General features: G+C 30.3%; 1 protein-coding gene across 1 annotated transcript; it reads right to left on the reverse strand.

Moving 5' to 3' along the window:
• Window positions 1–6,479: 6,479 nt before the first annotated feature.
• Window positions 6,480–22,159, reverse strand: LOC143921902 (proton-coupled amino acid transporter-like protein acs). The gene is made up of 8 exons (XM_077445222.1): window positions 21,937–22,159; window positions 12,956–13,029; window positions 12,006–12,134; window positions 10,920–11,192; window positions 10,476–10,836; window positions 7,658–7,839; window positions 7,389–7,564; window positions 6,480–7,250 (listed from the first exon to the last, which is right to left on the reverse strand). Exons 1-8 carry the CDS (start codon window positions 21,973–21,975, stop codon window positions 7,006–7,008), a joined length of 1,479 nt encoding a protein of 492 aa, XP_077301348.1. The 5' UTR covers window positions 21,976–22,159; the 3' UTR covers window positions 6,480–7,005.
• Window positions 22,160–24,354: the final 2,195 nt, after the last annotated feature.

Here is a 24,354-nt window from a genome sequence, read left to right on the forward strand (position 1 = left end):
CATAATACAGTTGTGTGTGTCGAAACATTCATACTGACCGTATAGTTAGATATCACCCAAAACTAAACATTGGAATAATTTTCCAATGTTTCACTTAAAATAATAGTACCCACTGCCATCTAAGACTCAATCTTAGACATTTTTAGTTATGTAAAATTTGATTTTTTTTTTTGTTTTCTTTATATTTTAATGTAAAAATTGCAAATAAGTGAATTAGAGCCACGACTTTATATCTTGTTATTTATTTAAATTCGCTCCTATCTCGAATATTCAACTAAGTGAAGAATGCTGGTTTGGGAAACTTCAAGTATAATTGACAACTACATATGCATATATGAAATTGTTGTCATAATTTAGTATTTATTTATTTGAAAAATTAAATGAAAAATTCTTGAATATACCGTATATACGTATTAACCACAAGTTAAAAACCTTTCCAGGACTATGACAAAACTATTGTTACCAGTTTTGGTTAACATCAATTATTTAATTGTAAATTAAATAATTGATCAGTTATTTAATATCATCAATTATTTAATTCTAAATTAAATAATTGATGTTAAAATTGAAATTCTTTATGCATTAAGTATAATATACGGTTTAATTAGATTCATACATTATCATAGACGTAGAGAATCTGACAATGTGGAGCGAGTGAAGTTTGTAATGCCAGTCCATTGTCATTGCATTGTAATCACCAATGGTCAACTAATAGAACTAAAAGAGTAGAAAATATGTGGACAACAACTTGCTCTAATGGTACCCAAGAGAGTGTAAACTGTGAATAGATGCAAGGAAGACCATTAGTGAGATGAGTGGACGGAGCAAGAAAAATGTGTGGCGTTGGACGAGTGAGTGTTGCTCGGAACACATACATATGAATGGAAAACAGAAAACCCTTTATCAAGTAATATATATATGTATATATATATACATATATATATATATATATATATATATATATATATATATATATATATATATATATACATACATATATATATATATATATATATATATATATATATATATATATATATATATATATATATATATATATATATATATATATATATATATATATATATATATGTAATGAAAATCATGACGGCGGTGATGGTGATTTAATAAATGTCGAAAATATTGAATGTAAAGATTGTAATTGTTTTAAACATTGCTTAAATTCAAATGAGAAGAAGTGACAGGCGTCGCCGAAGCGTCACGGCGCCTCCACCATCAATTAATCGCCAAGATTCCCGGAACGAGAGAGCCTTGGACCTCAATATAACGAAGTCCATACAATTCTATCTATGTATGTAGAATCTAGATCGACGACGATCGATCTGCATGCAAAGGGTCATTTCGTATGCGGCCACGCAATCAGCCATGCGTGTCACGCTCAATCAAGTTATCACATATTTGCAAACATGTATTTAGATTTTCACTTGCTCTTGTTCGGGTAGTAAGTCTCGCAAATGCTTGAATTAATTTTTTATTAAAAAATTTGAATTTATAATGAACGAAAAGAATTGTGCGAGGTCGCACATGATATGTATGTAAGTGACCATTATTCCGGTAATCCTACACACGAGTATGTTCAAAATTATAATATTTGAGTTGTTAGATAATCTTAGTCTCTCTGAAAACGTTGAAAGTCAAAATGAAATAAGTTTAAAATCAAAATAAAAAGAATTTGATACTTAAAACTACTAATGAATTTGACTGTGAGTGAATACCCCTGGCCCGGTTATGAATTGTATTGTTTTCAATCGATCGTAAGAAGACCTTGTATTCAAATTTTTTGTGATTGAGTTGAAATATTCAGATTCGAGTCTTAAATAGATTTTAGTATAGGTTATATATTTATAAAACAATTTATTCTGCTTATATCGGAAGTAAAAGAAGTGTAATGATGGCTGGAACATCGTAAATATCGATTATATTTAAAGCAACGCATATATTATCTATTGTTACTTCGTATTACATATAAAAATATGTTTGCTTAAAAATGCCATGATGTACTTTAATTTAAACTAATTTGATGGATAGATAATTAAAAGTTCAACCAATATTGATATAAATAGTTATACGCTATATTGTAATGTTGACAATATCGCAGTTTATATCTGTAAACAGATCAATTGAATGATTTCGTCATTCATTCATTCAGTCATTGATTTGTTTGATTTCACAATTATTTGTAAAATTCATTAAAACACGTACATATGTATATGTAAATATTAAAACAACCCTCTCACTCTGTCAACAAAATGTTTTTTTTTTAATATTCAAATAGGCAGAGTGGGTAGTTTATTTATTGTCGTTTCAGATTTTAAGTCCATCCCTACAAGGAACAATAAGAAATCATTGAAAAAATTGCAAAACCAAACAGACTTCACTAGATGAATGTGAATAAAATAGTTATGGCAAAGCCTATCTAAGAAAAATGTGGAAATTCCGATGAAAATTCTAAAGCATGACATGCATACATATTTTATTAAATATTGTTCCAGTTATAACGATTGACTTAAAAAATTGATGATGAATGATGATGAATATCACATCGTTTCTTTAAAATTTAGACCGGAATTTCCATGTGCAGATTCTGCGCGCGCACATTAATACGGGAGGAAAAGCCTGTTCCCCTTGTTCCTGTTGTATCCTGCTCGCGCAAATTAAGTGAGTATGTACCGTTTACCATGCACCATTTTTTTTTTTGATCTTTCGACTTAAGATCTTTCGATTTTCGATCTTTGCCTTCCGATATTTGCGTTTTCTGTAATTTAACATTCCGGCTCGTCACGGAGACCGGTAAAAATCATCACATTCTTCCACTCGAGCATAGAAGAGAAATAGCAGATATTACATATATTATGAAAATATTATCTGGATTAATCGTATTCTATCGTACTTCTATCTAAACTCGTATCTTAACTATATTTTAAAATTCCTAGCAGATCTTCGCGTACCTATGCCCCAATTGCAATTCCGCATGCGAGCTCTAATTATAGACAAAACTGTTTTTTGTGGCGAGCAAATAAAACCTTTATTCGATTAGCGAGAGAGAGATTAGCATAACCTTGATATTTTTGATAATACGCATGAGCAAGCAAGGCGAGCAATAGTTAAGTCATTTTTTTGAATAATCTTTTAATTTAATTTCTCTGTTTTTTCTTATGTTAATTTGAAATTTTATGTATTTTTTAGTTTAGTTTATTAATTTAAATAAATGTGCAATTATGAGCTATGGACGTGCACATTCGCTCTATTGCCACGGATATTCCATTAGATCCGTCTTGTTGAAGCGTGTGGAATCTATGGTCGATTTGGTTATCACTTTTGATCGTCAACTCACTTTTCACAACCATATCAATAAAATCGCTGACGTTTCTTTTCGTCGACTTGGATTTGTCTTGAGATATGCTAGGTTATTCTCCAATCCTTTGTCTTCTCGCTTGCTTTTCAATTCTCCCCTCACAGGGATGTTCTGTATTTGTAGTTGTTTCTTATTTATTGGAACTGGGTGTAGGTGCAAGGCATTCCTTATGCTATATTTTTTATTTGATATTTTTACGTTATCTGTTATTATTAAATGCTATTTTTTATGTTTATGTATGGATATATTTATGTTTATGTTCAAATGTATTTTTTAATGTATAATTGATTAGTATATTATTTTCGTTATGTATTAATTGTTATTTTGTTTTTTTGTGTTATATTTTTTGACCATTGTGGCGCTTTAGGAATTCCTGTAATGCCGCAATGGTCTGTTTAGAATAAAATAAATAAATAAATTACTACCAGCGGAAACCTATAATTGATCTTGTGTTATGTATTTTATTATTTGTTCTGTTTTGAAATTAAGATTGTTGGTTTTCCTTAAATAAAATAAAATAAAAATAAACATATGAACATCATATTCAGAAAATAGGTGATCGTGATACTTAAAAAGTTTAAGTGATTTATCATTTTATTGATATTATTTCATTTTCTTTGGTTTCGAAATAATCAGTGTTATTATTCATCCATAAGCCAAGAACATGTCGTAGTCCGGATTAAACGTAAGCCAGCAACTGACAGTTAAATGTGTGTCATGGGGGTTTCGTTGCATTTAATAAGTGTGTCACTATTCAAAAGTTAGGTATGAACTTACGTACTATAAAGATTACAATATAAAGATCATCAGTGACAGTTTGATAACCCGTGGAACATTTGCATAACTGACCGGCGACTGCAGCTCGGAATGTGTAGTTTCCGTCTAAACATATGTAATGTGCACGCCGCGTTACATAAGTCGCCATGGGTTGACTAGCCCCAAAACGACCATGGATTACATAACATCAAGACCACCATAGTCGGAAAAAATATTCGGAAAAATTTGACTCACCGTAAATAGGCCGAGGCGGTTTTCACGTGCACCGGACGAGTCGCTGCAACTGCATCACTGTCTTTTTGTTTACGTGTGCACCTGCATGTCCAAGGTCCACTTACACAGATACACAGAAAACTCAGCTTTTTCGCATCTGCGAGAGGAGCACATGCCTTCCGTTCCCTCTTCCCGTTTTGTTGTTTTCTGGCGAAAGGTTAAGGTTTGCGTGAGACGCTGCGTTACGGACGCGCGAAAATCTATACAGGTGGCCGAGTCGCGGGGGAGGTATGAGGGTCGGAGGGGTTGGAAAATAGGGGAGTGACGCATGCGCTTTTCCACTTTTCTGACGCGGCATCTAGGCGCCTGTCGGAAAATGTTCTATTTGTAAGGCGTGTGGAAATTTTCAAACGTACGATATAAAGAGACTTTATTTTAATACCCATATGGGTAGAAAATAAAATAATTATAAAAATGTAAGTAAATAAAAGTTTTCGTAGTAGAGATGTCTCTATGCCTAAAGCAATATTCAAATTATTTAAATTTGAACAAATATATATTTTATTGTGGGTCTGCTCATACATAGTCATTTGTTTGCTAGTAGATTTATAATATGAGATCGATCGAGAAATTATTTATGTACCTAATTATTAAGTTACTAGTTGGGCAGTTCGATTACAAGTAATTATACAAGAATAATCGCACTGAGCAACAATAAATCACGTTTTTTACTTACCAGAGTGGAAACTAATCAATCCTTACTAAATTTATCTCATTTAATTTGAATCTGGCAATAATTTCTATTGGCCTACTCTCGTTTTATAGATATATATATATATATATATATATATATATATATATATATATATATATATATATATATATATATATATATATATATATATATATATATATATATATATATATATATATATATATATATATATATATATATATATATATATGAGTATTAAAAAAAGTGCAATTGTTACAGATTTTTAGATTTTGCCGTCCATAATTCAAAATCTAGTATTGCTGTGTCAAAGGTGAGTATTGGAATCAATAGTCACATGTTTTTTCTATCGATTGTAAATTTCAATTGCTTTAAAATACGTATAATTAATTTCGCCTTATTTTTGAGCTTACCACGTTTAAAAGGGCTGATTTAAAATCTCAATATTTTTTAATTTTATCTGAACGTACTAATTCGAGCGGTAAATGATTTTAGGCGCTCTCCATTCTTCATCTCGCATTTCCACTATCCATTTTTCCACTATTTTTTAACTCAATTTAAAATCATTTATCGCTCGAATTAGTATGTTTGAATAAAACAAATATATTTACATGAAAAAAAATCCTTATAAACGTGGTAAAGTGAAAAATTATCGAAATTAGTTCACAATATTAAGGTAAAAAATATTTTTGATTTTTAAAATTTGCTAGATAATTTATTTAATATTTAATATTAAATAAATTAAACAAAAAAACATCTGAATATTTATTCCAATACTCACTTTTAGCATAGCAATACTAGATTTTGAAGACTGCAAAAGCCAAAAATTTGTAAAAATCGCACATTTTTTAATTGTTTATATCTCTTAAACGACAGGAAGCCAACAAAACTATTGACAAATTCGAATTTACATATGTGTACTTAGTAAAGATTGATTAGTTTCCGTTCCGGTAGTTTTTTTGTTGCAGGTTTTTCCAAACAATGGTATGCACAGTTAAGAAAGAGTACGAAGACCCAAGTTCAAACCTTTAATAGTTCAAAAATAGAAAAATTTATCTACAAGATTTTTGCTTTCGTGTTTGATAAATTGTAATGATATTAATAATTTTTAGCAAATTCCACTACTAAACTTTATAGAGTGGTGTGTTACAAAGTACAAAGTATCAAAAGGGGGGCAATTAAATGCAATTGTAATTAAATATTTATTTTAAATTTTAATTAAGTTAAAAAATATAAAACTTGGAATTGAATTAAGTGAAATTTAAGATACGTATTTATCGTGTTAAATTATATTACGTATATTTTTGACTCATCGTTAGGGTAATTTACCTTGGATCAGGCGAAAAGTGAGAACCGCATGAAAAGAAAAACAAATGCAAAGAAATTCTGGATGTTCAAATATTTCTATATTAATTATAGATTTACATAGCATACACGATAATTTCCTACATATAATCTACAGATAATACAATAAGTATAATTTAAAAACGCAAATAAAATAGTAAAATCGAGAAGCATGCATTTTTGAACAATGCTCGATTGAAAAAAAAGGGCATTTTAAAAATGTAATCATTCCCTGGTAACAGTATGTCGTTTGAATTTTAAACACATAATTAAAACTAGTTTTTAATTATTTTTATGTAACTATTTTAGCAGTCTTCGAATACATGCTATTGCCTATTTTGAGTCGATCGACTAAAATCGTACAACTTATAAAGAGTCTATTATAATATTGTAATGTATGATATTGCATTAACAAAATTGTATGAAAACACAAACTCTTTTTGATGAAATTATTTCTAATGAAATTAACTTTAATTTTAAAAAAATTAAATAAATCTTACATTGACTGTCATTTTCTTCATTTAAAACTAAAGGAATGCTTAGACGAATTCTATCTGTCGATTTAAGAAAATTCATGTATGATGGCTTTGAGGCTCGTGTAAGTTCCAACTACTAAACCAACAATTCCGAAAACACCCACAATTGTATTTTTGATTGACATGAGAATTTTTTCATTGCGGGTAATATAGTTCCACCATACGCAAGTTTGGATCAAAGCAGGTATAGCCAAACCGAGAGCTGAGAGGCAGAGTGCACCGAAGAGCGATATGAAGAGATCGAGTGCAGGAACAGCCACGGCTAACAAATCTGAAAATTAAAATAAAAATAATACATATAGTATAGCATTACTTGAAAGACACAACGTACTTTTGATTTAACATGCGTACATCTGCCGCATTTTGTAAATATGTTATTGGACTAAATTGATTTTGTGTTACCACTTACATGTCAAAATGACTATGACAGTTCTGACGACGTACTCATAAATAAACAAATGCTTTCTTCCAGGCAGTTTGTTCTTGATGTAAGCGTTCCAGGCAATGTCAATGGCCACGTAGCACGCGATGGCATGAGTGATAAAGATTGCAAAAGCTAGCGTGCACTGCACGACCTGGGCCAATCTGAAACATGTATGCAAATTTATCTAAATTGGTCAAACTTATGTAGATGTATACATACATATGTATTTTGAGGAGCAAATTGGTCAAACTTACACTTCGGTGTTGCTAGGTAGATTCAAAGTGACACTCCCGGCGGACTTGTCTCCGTATTGAAGATAGCCAAGAAATCCGATGAGGACGTACAAGATGACAATAGTGACCATTCCCCTGTTGAGAACTCCAGTGGTACCTCCAAAAGCTTGTGGAGTCTTCATTTCATTCTCCAAGGGTAACATCTAAAAATTTCAATGTGTGATATTGAGCAAATGAGATCTCCTCTCCGACGAGTGCTGAATATGATTTGAATATATTCATTAAAGCATCGCTATGGTTTGTAATTATTCATTCAGGATTAAATAGCGTTGTAATGAACTAAATATATGCACGAAATTAATACAATGGTTTGTTGCAAAATAACTTGTGGATAGTTTGGAGTGTAACCAAAAAGTAAAACAACATCGTGTATAGAAAAATGTGAGGTATCCTAGTCATATTCGAAACAATTTTAGAACATTTTAATGATGTCATCTCCCACAAGAAATAAAAAGGATAGATTCTTAGAAATAAATCTTAATTTTTTATTTATTTATTCGCTATCATTGTTTTGAACAAAAACGAATTGATATAAAAAAAAATTGTGCTTTGAAATTTACATACAAGTTTTATTTAGCAGAAAGAGGCTTTATTTAACACTTGCCACACTGTGTTGGATAGCGAATGGCCAGGACTTATATTTTATTTTATACCTCCAAATATACTAAACGCCGCGCAGCGTCTTCATATTTTATGATTTTATTATCAAAACCTATGTATATGATTACAAATTTAAGACATTTATGTCATTACGAATGAATGATCAATATCAACAGAAATAATTATTTTCACCGGAAGCTCTTTGTACACGTGCCTCACATATGTGAGAGAGGGGGAGAGTTCAGTACGCTGTGCTCAACTGTGATAATGATATCCGCCTTGGAATGACAGCTCTGGTTCAGTCATTATTTTTTATTCATTCCTTGCACTAATTTTATATTATTTGACGTTTCATACATGATAAAATGATTTTTATAGCTAAATACAACAATTAACTTGGCAGATTTTGCATTATGTTAACTAAAAACACACATTTTTAACTGGATGATTGGCGTCAGCACAGTGGCAAGCGGATTTTTTTGCACAGTAAGGCAAGTTTTTAACTGTAGATACCGGATTATCATTATTCGTTTGTATAGTATGTAATTTGTTTAGTTGGAAAGAAAATTTGGGGTGTGGAGATATAAGTGTGTGCTGAAGCCGATTTTAGAAAATTGGTGAGGCGGTTTTGGTGACAAAATTTGTAAAATTGGAGCTTTCAAAAATTTCAGATTGTCACAATATTAAAGTCAATGAAATATTATAAATGCGTTGAAAAAAATAATACCTCAGGTGCACATAAATGGGTAAACGTACATATACTTACGTTTATTATAATACGCGCATTTGAACTTAATAAGTTTAAATTCAGTTGTTTATTTTTATTCAATTTCAGTCGACGAATAACGGGCAAGCCTCGCACAGGGCAAAAAAATTACGCGAGTATTTAATGTTTCAATTATCAAAACAGATCAGCCAATACAATGATTTCGTTCGCAAATGAAATTGAAAATAGTCATTAAAAAGTAATCGCAATTCTAGTTTGAATGAAAATTTTCATCCGCGAATTCGCAACCGCGTATTTTGTTTATATAAATCACCATTCGTACCGGTTTTTAGAGAATATCAGCTTCATATTGTGATATAAAGTGATTTCAGTGCGTGCCTTTCATGATAGTTCTAATTATTTAATTGTGTTGTAATTTTTTTTGGCGTGTGAAAATAAATTCTTTTGTTTTTTTTTTATAAAGAAAATTCAAATTTTAAGAATTATTAAATAATTTAAATTGGCATTGTAAAAATAAATATCAGTGTTTGTTAAATTATGTGCAATATTTTTAAATGTATACTTGAAGAAGATGAATGGCAAAGACGCTTAAACTACTGCTATGGAGACATTTAAATGGTGAATTTTCGCGATATTTTATATTACTATGCAACATTATTTAAAAATTCCTGAATGATAATTTTAATTAAAATACTTTTTAGGTTGCAGTGAAGGTAACAGATTCAATTTAACTCACGGAGATAATTTACCTGTAAGCATATTTTATTTCTTTTTTTCTGCGGGAAATTTCGTGGTACTTTTTTAGTAAATTTACAAATCGAGTTTTAGACCATAAATATGTATTGTAATATTTATTCAAGTGACCAACAATGTCCATTGACACCTGAAATATTTTGTTTACACAAAGTCACGCCATTATCGCTACTAGAAATTTACGCATGACGTCTATAGCGGCCACCCTAAGGGAAATTATATAATTTTCGCCAACGATACCTTGAATTTTTTTTTAAAACGAACCGGCTTTTGACAACTTAGTAGCACACCTCCGCATGTACATATGTAATATAAACTTTACATTGAGAAACATTAATTTATAATACAATGTATGCACATATGTACCAGTGGCGTGCCGTGGAAATCTACATACATACCTGTTATACAAGGATACCCTTAAAGGGACTCGGTATGACGTCACCTAGTCCCTTTGTATCCTGTTTGCACACACGTAAGGAAGGCTGTGCGACAAATAGGTTAGATTTCCACGGCACGTCACTGGTGTAAATTACGTAAATGGAATTAACATGTGTATCAGAATCAAGACTGGTGGTCATTCGTAATCCGATAATTTTCGACAATTACTTATTCATCTAGATTACACGAACGCGTGTTTAAAAACACTATCTAATCCTGAAATTCTCTAAGCTTTTAATGTACATACATATATTAACTTACAACTCCAATGGCTTCCAGAGCGAACAAAACGGTTCCGAAGAACAATGGGAATTCCGAAACGTGTCCTAGTGCTTCTTTTCCCTCAAACGTCGGTACTTCTCTCATGATGTAGTAAAGAATGATGCCAAAGCTCACAATGGTGATGGCGTTAGCCAACGAGGAGAAGGGCGCCAAATACTTCAAACTCCTCACCCAATTTATGAAAATCAGGGGTAGTAAAATTATAGTCATATAAAGTTTAATACTTGTCTCCACGCCCATATGAAGGTCGACTACCGATTTTATATTCTCTGACACAAATACCACGTAGACGCAGCACGTACCAATCTGGTATATCAAAAGAAAAGCGTTCACCACGTGCCTGAAACGTATAAAAAATTTCAGTTCGACTTTTGATAACCAGCAAATATAAGCGTCTCATTTTAATTTGGTAAAAAATAGTACCCAGCATATGGTGCGACCGCTTTGCACCAGTTCGGTCCTTCCTTCAAAGCCTCTTCGGCCACTTGAGGATAAGTTAAACTTGGGACTCTGCGTCTTTTACACAACTCGTATTCGGCTTTGATCAACACGTGAATGCAGTAAGTACACAGCAGCCCGATTAAAATCGTCCCTACAATACCGACTAGCCACCCAGCGTGTGAGAAAGCATTGGGCATGGCTAATATACCTGTGCCTAAGCTGCCTTTCAGCAAATGAATTAGGGTCTCCGTATTTCTGTAAAAAAATAAACATCATCATTATTTGCACATTTATACACCAACCACTGCTGGATTCATCGCTGTTCCGAGTAAAACGTATTTTTATTCCCACACATTTTCTTTATTCCGACCATCTATTTAAAATTTCTTCCAAACCTTTCTTATCAGCTTTTCGCCCACGATGCACATACATATTCGTTTCAATCTCTTCATTCGCTCTACTATATTAGTTACGTGTTTTTACCCGGCTTCGCTCGGTGTTTTTAATATAAACTATCTAATAGTAAACATTTTATTAAATTTATTTGAATAGTTTTATTTTATTGGAATATTCGTCTCGAATATAGAACGTCTCTGATTCTACGAACCAAAAACAAACAAACATACATATGTACATACAAAGTCTCTTTCGAAATTATATACTAGATTATAATTAGTCACTCCATTCAACCATGTGGTTTCCTGTCTCTCCTCGTTATACCGGACATACAACGTTCCATACTTCTTTAGGTGCAAAATATTTTGTGTAACATTTTGAAATTCAATGTCTCAAAATTAAGACGCATTGATCTAATATTTTCAGTGATTTAATACTTTTCTAATAAATTTGATTTTTCTTTGTCTCCTTATTGTTGTGTATTTTTAACTACATAGGTGTGTTTAATTAATATTAATATTATTCAAAAAAAATTATAATCTAATTTGCTTTGCATAGAATTAATTAAGAATTTATTTTTCCGACAAAAATTTTAGTGAATAAATTTATTAGTTTGTATTAAAAAATCAATAGATGTCACTAAAATTAATATTAAAAAATATATATAAATACGTTGTAGGATGCTTAATTGTTCTGTTAGCGTAAGGATCATAGTCATCCTGGTTTGCTCCATTCTTCTTATCGGGTATATTTACTATAGCTTGCACCGAGTGTTCTTCGTTTCCATTTTGATGACTTAAACTGAAATTAAAATTGTTTATATTATTATAAAATTTAACATTGTTATAGTACCATCTATGTAATATTAGAAAAGGTTTTAAAATATTTCAATTACAAATTGATTTGTTGGGCATTTCGCGCGAAATGCGAAATTTTTCCTCACCAAACCAGTATTGATTTGGATACAGTGGCGTATCATCAACTGTTACTGGTGAATAGTCTGTTAATACCCCCATCCCCCCTGATAAATATTTTGTACAGCATAAGAGATTTCTTAAATACATATATTAGAGCTTTTTTATGTAATTTATTAAAAAATTCACAATTTTTTTTAGCTCTACATAGTGTAGTTGCATTTTCCGCACCGTTGATGATACACTGCGGTTTGAATACATAACTTTTATTATAAATATTTATAAAGGTTTTTACATTTAACATACGTATGATAATGAACCGTCTCGAACCTTCCGTAGCCTTTGGAACCTTTTTTTAGTGATGATACTATTCAAGGACCCCAATTTTAGATAACGATTAAGAAAATCAATTACGAAGAAAAAGCATTAGCTTCATGAAAGTGCGAAAAAAATACTGCAAAATAACCATTCATTAAATCCCATCCTTATCATTTAATTCACACAGATTTTTTGCTAATTTTTAGTTAAAAGCATTATTTTTTTTATCTGATAACTTAAGAAGTTTTATCAATGTAAAATAGTACACAATCCCAAATCTATTTTAATTCAATCCTAATGTTTTTCTGGTCATGGACCTCTAAATCAACGAAATAATATTTTTTTTATTAAATTTAAAGTATGCAATAATATATTTATAAATTTACAAACCTTTTAAGTGAAATCTCATCTGTTTCAAAAGTACAATTTGTTTGAGGACCACCACGGATTTTGGTAACGTCTTCCTATGAGAAAAATAATAACATTTATAATCAAAAGCCTCTTATGATTTCCAAACTTTTACAAATAAAATGTTATGTATAAGTAGACATTATTAAATAAAACAACTGTTGAAATTTCTGCATGTTAGTTCCCCTGAAATGACATGGAAATTGATAGCATTTTTCCTTATAGCCCATGTGTCATGAACGACTACCTTTTTTCCCGGGCGTTACCGTTCATACCTTCACCATTGCGATATTATTGACATTCAAAAAACGATCAATTAATTATATTGTCGTCCAGTTTATTGTCGCGTGACCACTCAAAGGCGATTTACAATGAGCTCTAAGTTTAGCGGATATTTTGGAAACGTTGGCATACGCCGCGTTTGGCACTAGTTTCGTATAATGCACTTGTGCCAAATTAAAATAGGAAATCCTGATGCATTCGTACATCGCTTGTTGCATCACTGTCGTGTATGTATTATGTTGTAGGTCAAGGATTTTCAGTTCCGAGAACTGGTTGCCAGGGTCGATGTGATTGAAATTATTAAAACGGGATAAGTTTGTAAGGATGTGAATCGATTGTATTCTAAGGAAAGCATCCGGTTCCGCATTCTGTTTATTATTAAATAATTCACAAATTAAATAAGCCGTTAATAAAGCTCAAAAGCCTTTTATATATTATATTTAAGGTCAACTTGTTTATTTTCAACGACCTTTTCATTAATATTTCTAATTATTATAATATGTTGGTATATAATATTAAATGAAAAATGTTCACTTACACCATTTTAAAATCTATATTTGTGATATTGTTGTTAAGAAGTAGTATTGGCAGTATATATGTACATATGTATGTATGTACCTTCATATAATTACATACATATTTATGTAGTAATAGCTCTAGAAGGAACAGTGACCTATGAAAATCCTCGACAACTAAACGGTTCACTCGTCTGCCTTTAGAAAAAAGAAAAATCTACCGAAAAAATTCAAGCTAAATGAAAATGCCAATAATCTTCATTTAATTAGAGCCATTTAGTTCAGGGTCACATTTCAGAGATCTCACGCGATAGAAGAAAGGACTTAGACTTATAATTCGGAAAATAAATAGAATATATAAAAAATAAAAACAGAAACAATAAAGTAATATGAGGATAAAACATTGGGGTATTTCCCCAATGATTTTAAACATCGTATGTGTCCACGTCATAAACATTTTGTCACTTTGAATCATATATTTACATATGTACATACATGCATACATATGTATGTAGGTATTAGTGCACGACGATCTATCCTGTTAGCAAATTATTCGATTCACTTTAAAAGCTTTCATATATTTTTATGTGCGTGCGTGTCGAATTCTAGTAATATTCTATATTTTATCAAAATATCAATAAATTTTAAATATTTATTTTTTTAAATAGTAATAACTAGTATATGTACATATGTATATTTATAAGCAATATGTTATGTAGTTGTTTTTCTAACCAAACATGTTTAAAATACGAGACAAAACTTGTTTGATTGTCTCGGTAACGAATTGAAGCGAGATAAAATGTTTTAAAAATACATTGTCATTTATAATAAATTTCTGAATCAATTTACTACAAAAATTTTTTCATATGACGTACATATATACATACATATATTTAAGTAAAATAGTTCAACCAATACTAATGTTTTTACATATATTTAAATTTTTAGAAACTTTTTATAGATAGTGCTTCAATAATCATTGCTTATTTTACACATTTTCGTTGTTGTTGGTATTTTTCTTTTTTTAACGCCGAAGTTTAACGTATAATAGAAGAAAAAGTAAGCTTGAAAAAATATGACATACCTACATACATATGTATATAAAATAATATGTACATATTGCAGTCTTAAAAAATTGTCATATACATAAAAATTGCAAATCTGATTAAAATGTAATACCTTGTATAGACATAGATACATACATATGTATATGGAATCGAGAGCGGTTTAAGCTTGATTTTAAATTCAATGCGCGTGATCTGTATAACGAAGAGTCGCACGAAGATTTGTAAATTGAAATTTTCGCAATCTTTCTTTAGAAAGAGAACGATTGGAGATTTCTACTTTAAAATGTAAAACCATCTTCGAGGTCAATAACGACAGGTGCGTTTGCCAAACCAAAAAATTCACATGTGTCAATTATTATTGCGTTAACACCATCGTCGTAATAAATTAACATACGTATTTTACCTTATTTGGTAATTAATAAATCGTTGCTCATTACGCACCAGCACGCGTTTTATAATAGTTTATGTTTCGATAAATTTGATTCACACCCAATTATACGTTTGAGTGAATAGCATGAAATATTATACGTATATAATTGAGTATCTTTTTGGCTCGTTTAAGTGAAATTTTCAGAGCTCGACTCCACTCCAGTTTCGTTCTCTACCGTATTTAAGCTGACAAATTGTTTTTAAAATGGGACGTCATCTAATTTCGGTATTGATTTCTTTTTGGACATTTTTCTTTGATCAATTAAATAGCCCATGTCTTTGGTGTATAAGATTCATATGCCAATTTATATATTTGATAAATTGTATAAGGAATATCGGAAAACGAAATCTGTTCAATAATACACACAAATGACGATTCGCGACACATCAGGTTCATTTCACACGTCAACACTGGGAAATCTGTACGTCTTTGATATTATGTAAGACAACAATCCCCTTCTGGCTGTATTGTTTCGTTAATTTTTTTTGTAACTGAATAACGTCAAAAGGATTTCAATTATCACATATCATTACGATGTGTTTCGACTATTCTATTCTAGTTTCATTTCCGGTTTAACGAAATTAGTTATATTTTCCTTTTAATCATGATATTGACTATAAAAATTCTAATTTTATATTGTAAAGATCAAAAATAGAAGAAAATTCGAAAAAAGTAAACTGCCACTTTCGGTTGACGGGTTTTCACTAAATTTTATATATATAACTTGATATTAAGCTTAAATTTTTAGATATGAAATCTTAGAAAAACCCTCCAAAGTAGAAGTTATACTTCCAGTTGAGGTAAAAATGTAAGTGTATAAAATTTATTATTTCTACTACACGTAAAAAAATTTTAATCAGATCCGTCGAGTGGCTTAGGAGATAATTTAAACCAAAAAAAAGACGAAACCTAAAATGGAGGTACTACTTCCGGTCAATTTATAAATTTGAAAAAAAAAATCACGTTCTATTGAAACGTGAACAGTGACTATCAGTGATGAAAACGTACGTGATCAGTGATCGATTCTGAGTTCTAATCAATCAAAATCCCGAGTTCGAATTTCCGTATGATCATAAAACTTCATCTACTGGCACCAGATAGATGAAGATAAATAGTTCATATGTATGTAGATATATATATATATATATATATATATATATATATATATATATATATATATATATATATATATATATACATACATTCGCACTTAATTTTACTCGACAGTAATCGTAGGTACACACATATGTGTGTACATATTATATATCAATATATTTAAACAGAATAATGGTTCAGCTATACTCGATCTTTAAGATTTGTGTGTGACAAATTTTGATTGTCAGGCGAACATAATTTTAACTCAGTTTAAACTAAAAATATTCAATGTACATTTTACATACATATGTCTATGTATGTATGTATGTATGTGTCTCATGGTCGGTAATGATCAGGTCTGACACTCTTGTATGTATGTATTATACAAAGATAAAAAAATATATATTGTGAAACCCGGTTTATAAACAGATGGCAACATTCTAAGTGAGACAAGGAAAATTCAATCAAAAAGCATAAACATCCATACAAGGAAAAAATGTTTGATTAAAAAAAAAAATGTTGCCGTGAGGCTATGACTGGTTTTTAGAGTTCATTCATTAAAATCCATTCTTTATGTATATGTATTATATATGATATTTCGATGTGCAATTATTACAAAACGAATGCGAATAGTAAAAATTAACCAATCCACAGTGATAAAAAATTGCGAGAGGCGATAATCGGTGAAAGTAAAAATTTCTATTTTACGGATCTGTTAGTCTAAATTGGACGAGGATAAAAATTTTCGATATATTATTACTATTCCGACTAATTTAAACAAGTATGTACATACACACGTACTTCACAATATAGCATGCTTTATACATATGTAGATGTCAACAAAAACACTATATAAGACCAATACCAATACCAATACATTACACATGTTTTATAAGATTTTAAATAATATGAAAGTAGCTTGCATCTTTTGTGTAAAAATTTTATTTCGAGGTTCTTCTTAAAGCAACTTGATGGACATATACATACATACATATGTATGTACATGGGTCACATAAATTTGTTTCATTATATGAATAATTTTTAAAGTCATCATGAGAAATCTATTATATTATATATTATACATACATTAAATTTGCTGCTATAAGAAGAATCTCGTAATGAAATTTTTTACATACGATATAACGGGATCTTGGATGATTACACCCCACGAAACGATTTCCCACACGAAATTTGTGCATAAAAGTATTGCTCACACGAGGATCCCACACACAGAAAACTAATTTATTTATTTATTTATTCACTTAAGAAGTAGCTCAATAGCTAATTTGTATAAAAAACAATTATGTAAACATACCTATCCACAAATGAGCGGTTATATTTGAAAGTGGCATAAGTTCACTTTTCTTAAGAAATAAGTTATTAAATAATTAATTCAATTTAAGTTAACAATATTTTAAAATACCGGTGGCATATAATACGTTTATTCTGTTTTTCCGAGACTCTGGATATATCAAATTAAAAGAAGTGATAACAATTTGTGAATTAAGTCAAACAAAAATGTTTGAAGTGTTTTTTTTAAATTGAAAATTAGACTTCCGCCATTCTCAAATATTATATAATATAAAGGCTCATACATATACTTATAATAAAAATAAAATATACTCATACTTATAATTAAAATAAAACCAAGGGTAGGTAGAAAATCGATATAAGCCGATGAAAAATATAACAATACTTGTTAAGGTACTTCTCTAGTGGGTCCATCCGTTCCCCATTAAAATATGTATGTATATATATAAAATATGTATATTCTTACATAAACTTGTCGATATTGCTAACGATTAAAAAAAATTAAATATTGTATATAAAATTCATACAGTGGAATTCAGTTTATGGGTAAAATATAAATTTTTATTACTATTTTTTACATATTATATTTTTCAATCTACATAAAGTTACGTTTCCATTCTTTATTATCAATACAACTACAATTTACACGTGTATAAATCAAATTTAATGCCCAAAATCAATTGCGTAATTCAACACGTGGGTGGCCGTGCCATTATTATAATGATTGTTATTGATTCAAGGCGAAGATTTTCACCAATTTTCCAATGGACGAATGATTTGGAAACTTTAAATGCTTGCGTTTCAACTTTTATTATCGAATGTGTTGTGATTTTCGAAGGTATATAAACAAATTTGGCCGTGCATTTATACGCTCTACCGGTTGGACGTCAATGTCATTGAAAACCAAATTGAATCTGCAAGGTGAAAAAAAGTTTGACCCCGCTCTTAAAAATGCTCACGAATATTTTAAAATAAGTTTTAACATACACAACACAAAATTTGATACAATTTTATACAAATACGCAGTGAACTCGTATTCAGTCGTCGCGAAATTGGTTAATGCGGAAAATAGCAGCGTTGGAAATCGTCAACGATATACATAGATACATACATATATGAATTAAGGTAATAACTATGTTAAAGGAAAATTGTCCAAATTTATGGAATATTTCCTCGACACTTTTTCATTCGAGTCAAACTTGTTAAAGTTTAGGTAATGTGACTCAATTGCCATTAAGCCTATACATTGGTAGTGAAGTAGATGTATGCATGTATTTATGTAATGCGAGCAAATATTCGGTGTAAATTGCTATAGTTAAAATTGAGGAAACTTTTGTTTAAAGCGAGGAGTTCAATTGCAAGGTATTATCTCAACAGCCTTCGGACTAGATAATTATTCGTATTCACTAGTAGTACTGCAGTTTTCAGTGTAGTTTATTAAATACATACGTAATAGCAATACTGAATCATTAGTTGCGAAGAAATAAATGTACATATATAAATGTTTCAATTACATTCCTTTTATTGAAATTTAAAGATATAAACGTATTACCACATACCTACATATATGTACATACTCGTACAAACAGTGAACATATTTCAACCCAAACTTATTAAGTAAATGTACATATGTATGTTTTTATGTAAACATGATCGTATATGTACATATGTATGAATTTTTCATATAATACATAGTTTTCATCTTTGGACGACCGAATTTGGTACCCTAACTTAGATATATGACAATATACGAGTTTTGGAAGGGGCTGAAGCTCTTTGAAGGGTGCTTTCTTCAACTTTCACCCGGCCAAGATAAGCCAGCTCGTTATATGTAATATGAAAATGCTGTGTAAATCTACAATTTTCAATTTAATACAACTAAATTTGATGAGCAACTTCATGGTACTTTGGCAGATTGTAAGTTTTCACCTATTCGAGCGGCGCCGGAAAATTCGGCAATACAATACATAAATAATCTATCAGTTCTCTAAAAATTGACAAAATTACATATATAGATTATTTTTGCTCGATACAAAAATTATGTTTGCTTCTAATTGATTTTTTGTGTATATTAAGTCGTTTCAAAAACTGGACATACCTATCTAGACGCACGCAAATTTTAATCTTCTATTTTAAGGTAAAAATTATTTATGGCACAGATTGTTTTATTTGATATCCATGGTATTATTTGATATCCATGGTTAATTTATAATTTGTTTATTTTATAATGTTCAGAATTTGTTCATTGACTGAATTGTCAGATTTTCCTGAGTTTGTTAAAATGTAGAAGAAGAAAAAGTGAAAACTGTACATTTATAAAGCCATGGTCTAAATTTGAAATAAAAACAACAAATACATACATATATAAATATTTTCAATACATATTTGAATATTGCATATAAAACAACCAAAATTCGATTCTCTCCTTGTTTGACGATATGTTATATTATATGATAATGAATGACAAAACATTCAGATGCGTGAAATATTCCATTGACACATACAAACATGCATCTCCCTTTTTATATAGTAGATTATTAAATATTTCGAAAAGTAATACGTCAGGTATTATATTTTCTGCATTACGTTTCCTTATGTTATTGTTGAAGGGAATTCAATGAATTCGTGACACGTTCATTACGACTTTCGTTCGGTTTTCCTTCGAAAATGGATGATTTCCTATCCGGTTTTCCGCAGTTGTTTCCTTAGCTATTAATTCACTGACAAACGTTTTCCTCGTTTGAGCCGTTTAGAAATATAATACATTTGTTTTCCCGCAAGTCGACACTTAATAACATCCCTTGTATTGAGTCCTTCAAAAGCTCTGCTGTTTTGCAATCACGTAGGCGAACGAATTTGTAAGAACGAAGACGTAAGCTCATTATCGAGTTGAACAAATGATAAATTCGCGCTTACGGATAATTGTGTCAACTATGCGGTCACCGGGTCTCGGATTGCGACAACTTGTTGTTTCCTCTTCCGCTTTTTATGTTCATATATATCATTATAAAAGTCGAAATATCAAGGTTATAGAACTCGAAATTTCCGAATTCCAAAATTTCAATAGCATAAGATCAAACCAAAGCTTTGCCAAATTTTCATTTATAACTTAACAACATCTAAAATTAAATACAAACATATTTTCAGAGATTGCGATTGAACTGTCTTCGGTAATAGTTATAAAAACATTCTCAGTACAAAATTGGCACATAATAAATATTCAACTCTACCCGTTTTAAACTTATTATTTCAATAATTATACATTTTATATACGCATAGAGTACATCTGAATTGATTACATAACCAGTCATAGATGAATTGAGGATATCTGTAATGTCACAAAATGACCCAATTTGAAAATAAAATAAACGATATTTTACATATGTAGAATTTTGCACAATACTGAAATGTCCCAGTTACATGTATTGCGTATTGTATATGCAAAATAACAAATATAATACGATGTTTTTTTATCAAATTCATGATCGCAATAATAATAATGACAAAAGTCGCACTAAGCAAAAATGATCTATCGTGTGCAGATGATAATATAATATTATAATTGTAGCATTGGCATATAAAATAATAGATACATATGTATGTATAAATATACAATAAAAAGATGCATATTTTTCAATCGCTTTCAAGGCTGTCATCGGATGCAAAAACCGCTTTGAATCATAAATATATGTACATACATTTCAACTATCGCATATAGAAAAGAGAACTCGACAAAAATAAACAACAAAATGCCAGGCAAAGTCGACGCAACAATGTGTTATATGTATGTGTACATGTTTGTTAGTGATGGACGAATACTAAATGTTGTTTGAAGCAAAACCCACCTGTCACTTTCGAATTTGGCATAACTTTCGCAAAAAATTGAAAGCCACACGATTCATCTATCTATCGTGTTTGAAATGTACTGAAAATGTGTATGCATACCTATATAACAATTTGGGTAACAGTTCTGAAAATTGAAATCGCAAACTGATACAATCCAGAATCGAAAACAATACCGAAACGTGTCTATTGTTTTAATTGCACATATGGACATATTCTGGTTAACAATTGATACCACCCACCCCCATCCCACCTGTCACAGTTGAAGCTTTTGAAAACGCATCCACTCTTTACATTCGCAATTCTCATTTATGTACATAAATATGTTTATTTTTTTTTCTATTTTTTTTATAAAATAATTAATGACACAATTATCATATTTATATAATATATATGTAGATATTAAATAGTTTGACAGACCTCGACTTCTTTCCCGTTCGTTAGTTCCAATTTCTCCATGTTTCAGGCGGAGAAATACTGCGAAACTTTTCGGACAAATTAAAATCGTGGCTAATAATTATCACGGTACCGTATTTATGATATCATATGATAATAATTAAATAAATAATTGTCGAAATACTAGGAAACCGAGCAGACAGACGAGAGTTGCACGTTATTTGTCCGCGGCTGCCAGAGCAACACTGACCATACGTAGACGCAGGTAACTTAATGAGCCCAATTCTCATTAGAAACGTACATACACATACGTGTACGTACGTAGGTAGAACTAAACACATGCGTAGGACTTGATTTGAGAATTCTGCATGTGTGATTAATAAGGAATCATTTCATAAATCATACATTCATATTGTAAAGGAAAATCGATTTTTGTGATCGTGAGAAAATTCACCCAATATTAACAATCCCTGATCACGTTTTAAAAAGTGTGTTAAAATTATAACGGCTCATATGTACATATGTATGTACGTAATGCGAGCACAATATCATATTGAAACTTGGTACTGGTTTAGTAATCTATTTATTATTACGTTGCGAATTTTTCCAAAATTTTTAATCGATCGGAAGTGGTGCCTCCCATTACATGTCGATTTGGATGTTACTGTCTCTGAAGCTACTCAATAGATTGAGCTGAAATTTGCACAGTTAGTCTAGTGGAGTTTATTAAATTTAAGATTTCCTAGTTTTTTTTATCGATACTGAAAAAATAATAAGTTTTGACTTCTTGACAATTCCTGAAAATACCAGACTCTGTTTTGAATTACAGATTCAAACACCAGTGATGCTGTTCCTTTATATAGTACATATATAATATGCAGTATTTTTTTAATAAACGCGAATACTCTTTATCGATCTTGATGCTATAATTATTGAACAAATATGTAAGCATCAATCAATTATAATAATAAAAAAGTTCTAAGTTTTTAAAGAGAGACATTATAAGATTAAATATGTATGAATATTATTTGGAATCATCTTTTATAAATTTTGTTTAGAGGTGCAATTAAAGTCGTCGCGATTATAAAATCTGCTTCTAAAGCAGGTTTAACCCATTGGAGGTTGCGCCACCACCTCTTTCCAACGCTTTTATCAGAGGTCCATATGGGTACTACGTTCTAACGAAGGCTACTCAAAAAACACATTTTTACTTTATCTATGCATGTTTATGTACATACATAGATATGTAAATATGTAGTAACAATATATAAAGTTTTGTTATCATGAGAAAATTCTAGCTCGAATGCTTTGAACTTGGAATCGATCACCGATCATTTATTTATTTATTTTATTCTAAACAGACCATTGTGGCATAACAGGAATTCCTAAAGCGCCACAATGGTCAAAAAATATAAAACAAAAAAAAAAACAAAATAACCATTAAACATAAATTAATACATAACGAAAATAATATACTAATCAATTAATTATACATAATTTCATGATTTTAAAATTTTCGTCTGTAGTGGTACTCCCCTCAGGATTGTCCTATTTTAAAAGCTTTTTTATTTTATCTATGTACGTAGTAACAATAGATGAAGTTTTGTGATCATGCGAAAATTCGAACTCGAGATTTTGACTGATTCGAACTCAGAATCGATTACTGATCACGTTTTCATGATCTAGAAAAATTGTGTGTCTGTGTGTCTGTGTATTTTGAGGATTTTTAACACCGTTAGATCTATCGAACTGAAACTTAGTATCGGTTACTAAAATTCTTATTGATACGAGGTAAATTTTTTTCAAATTTTTAAGTTGACCGGAAATGGTAACTCTCCTTATAGGTGTCCTCTTTTTTAAGTTTTTGAATTCAATTATCTCCCAAACCGTTAACTGAATCAGACTGAATTTTTTTACATGTAATAGAAATTATAAATTTTATAACCTAATATTTTTATCTGAACCGTAAGTAGTACTTTTATTCTAGAGAATTTAGGTTTTTTATGTTTTTCTCAGAAACCTTTTGATTTAATGAACTGAAATTTCGTATCTAAAAGTTTAATCGTAATACCAAGTTATGTATAAAATTTGATAAGCATACCTCAACTGGAAGTGGCAGTTTACCGGAAGTGGTTCGATTTTTCTTCCACTATTTTTTTCAACCCCTTAAACATGCGTGTTCTTCACGACAAAATTCAAGTATAATTCTTGTATCAAAGTGATGAAAATAAAAAAAAATTACTAAATTTAATGAACCGGAAGTGGGATTTTTTCCTCTTAGAAAGGTCAAAAATGTTTTGCTCACTATTCTGTCCACACCCCTGGACGTATCAAGCTGAAAAATTATATTTGTATTCTTTATGTACTAAATTAGAGCTGATAATGTTTTATTTAGAATTCGTAAGCCAAAAGTAGTATTTTTTTTTTAAACAATATTTCATT

This window comes from Arctopsyche grandis, chromosome 2 (genome assembly GCF_051622035.1).
Source record: "Arctopsyche grandis isolate Sample6627 chromosome 2, ASM5162203v2, whole genome shotgun sequence".
NCBI lineage: Eukaryota > Metazoa > Arthropoda > Insecta > Trichoptera > Hydropsychidae > Arctopsyche > Arctopsyche grandis.

What these genes read in the sequence shown, in the direction of transcription:
- LOC143921902 (XM_077445222.1), bottom strand. Translation starts at nt 21,975, where the DNA reads ATGGAGAAATTGGAACTAACGAACGGGAAAGAAGTCGAG. An exon ending in CGAACGGGAAAGAAGTCGAG is followed by an intron (nt 13,030 to 21,936) that starts GTCTGTCAAACT and finishes TTTTTCTCATAG; the next exon opens with GAAGACGTTACCAAAATCCG. An exon ending in CTACCTAGCAACACCGAAGT is followed by an intron (nt 7,565 to 7,657) that starts GTAAGTTTGACC and finishes TACATGTTTCAG; the next exon opens with ATTGGCCCAGGTCGTGCAGT.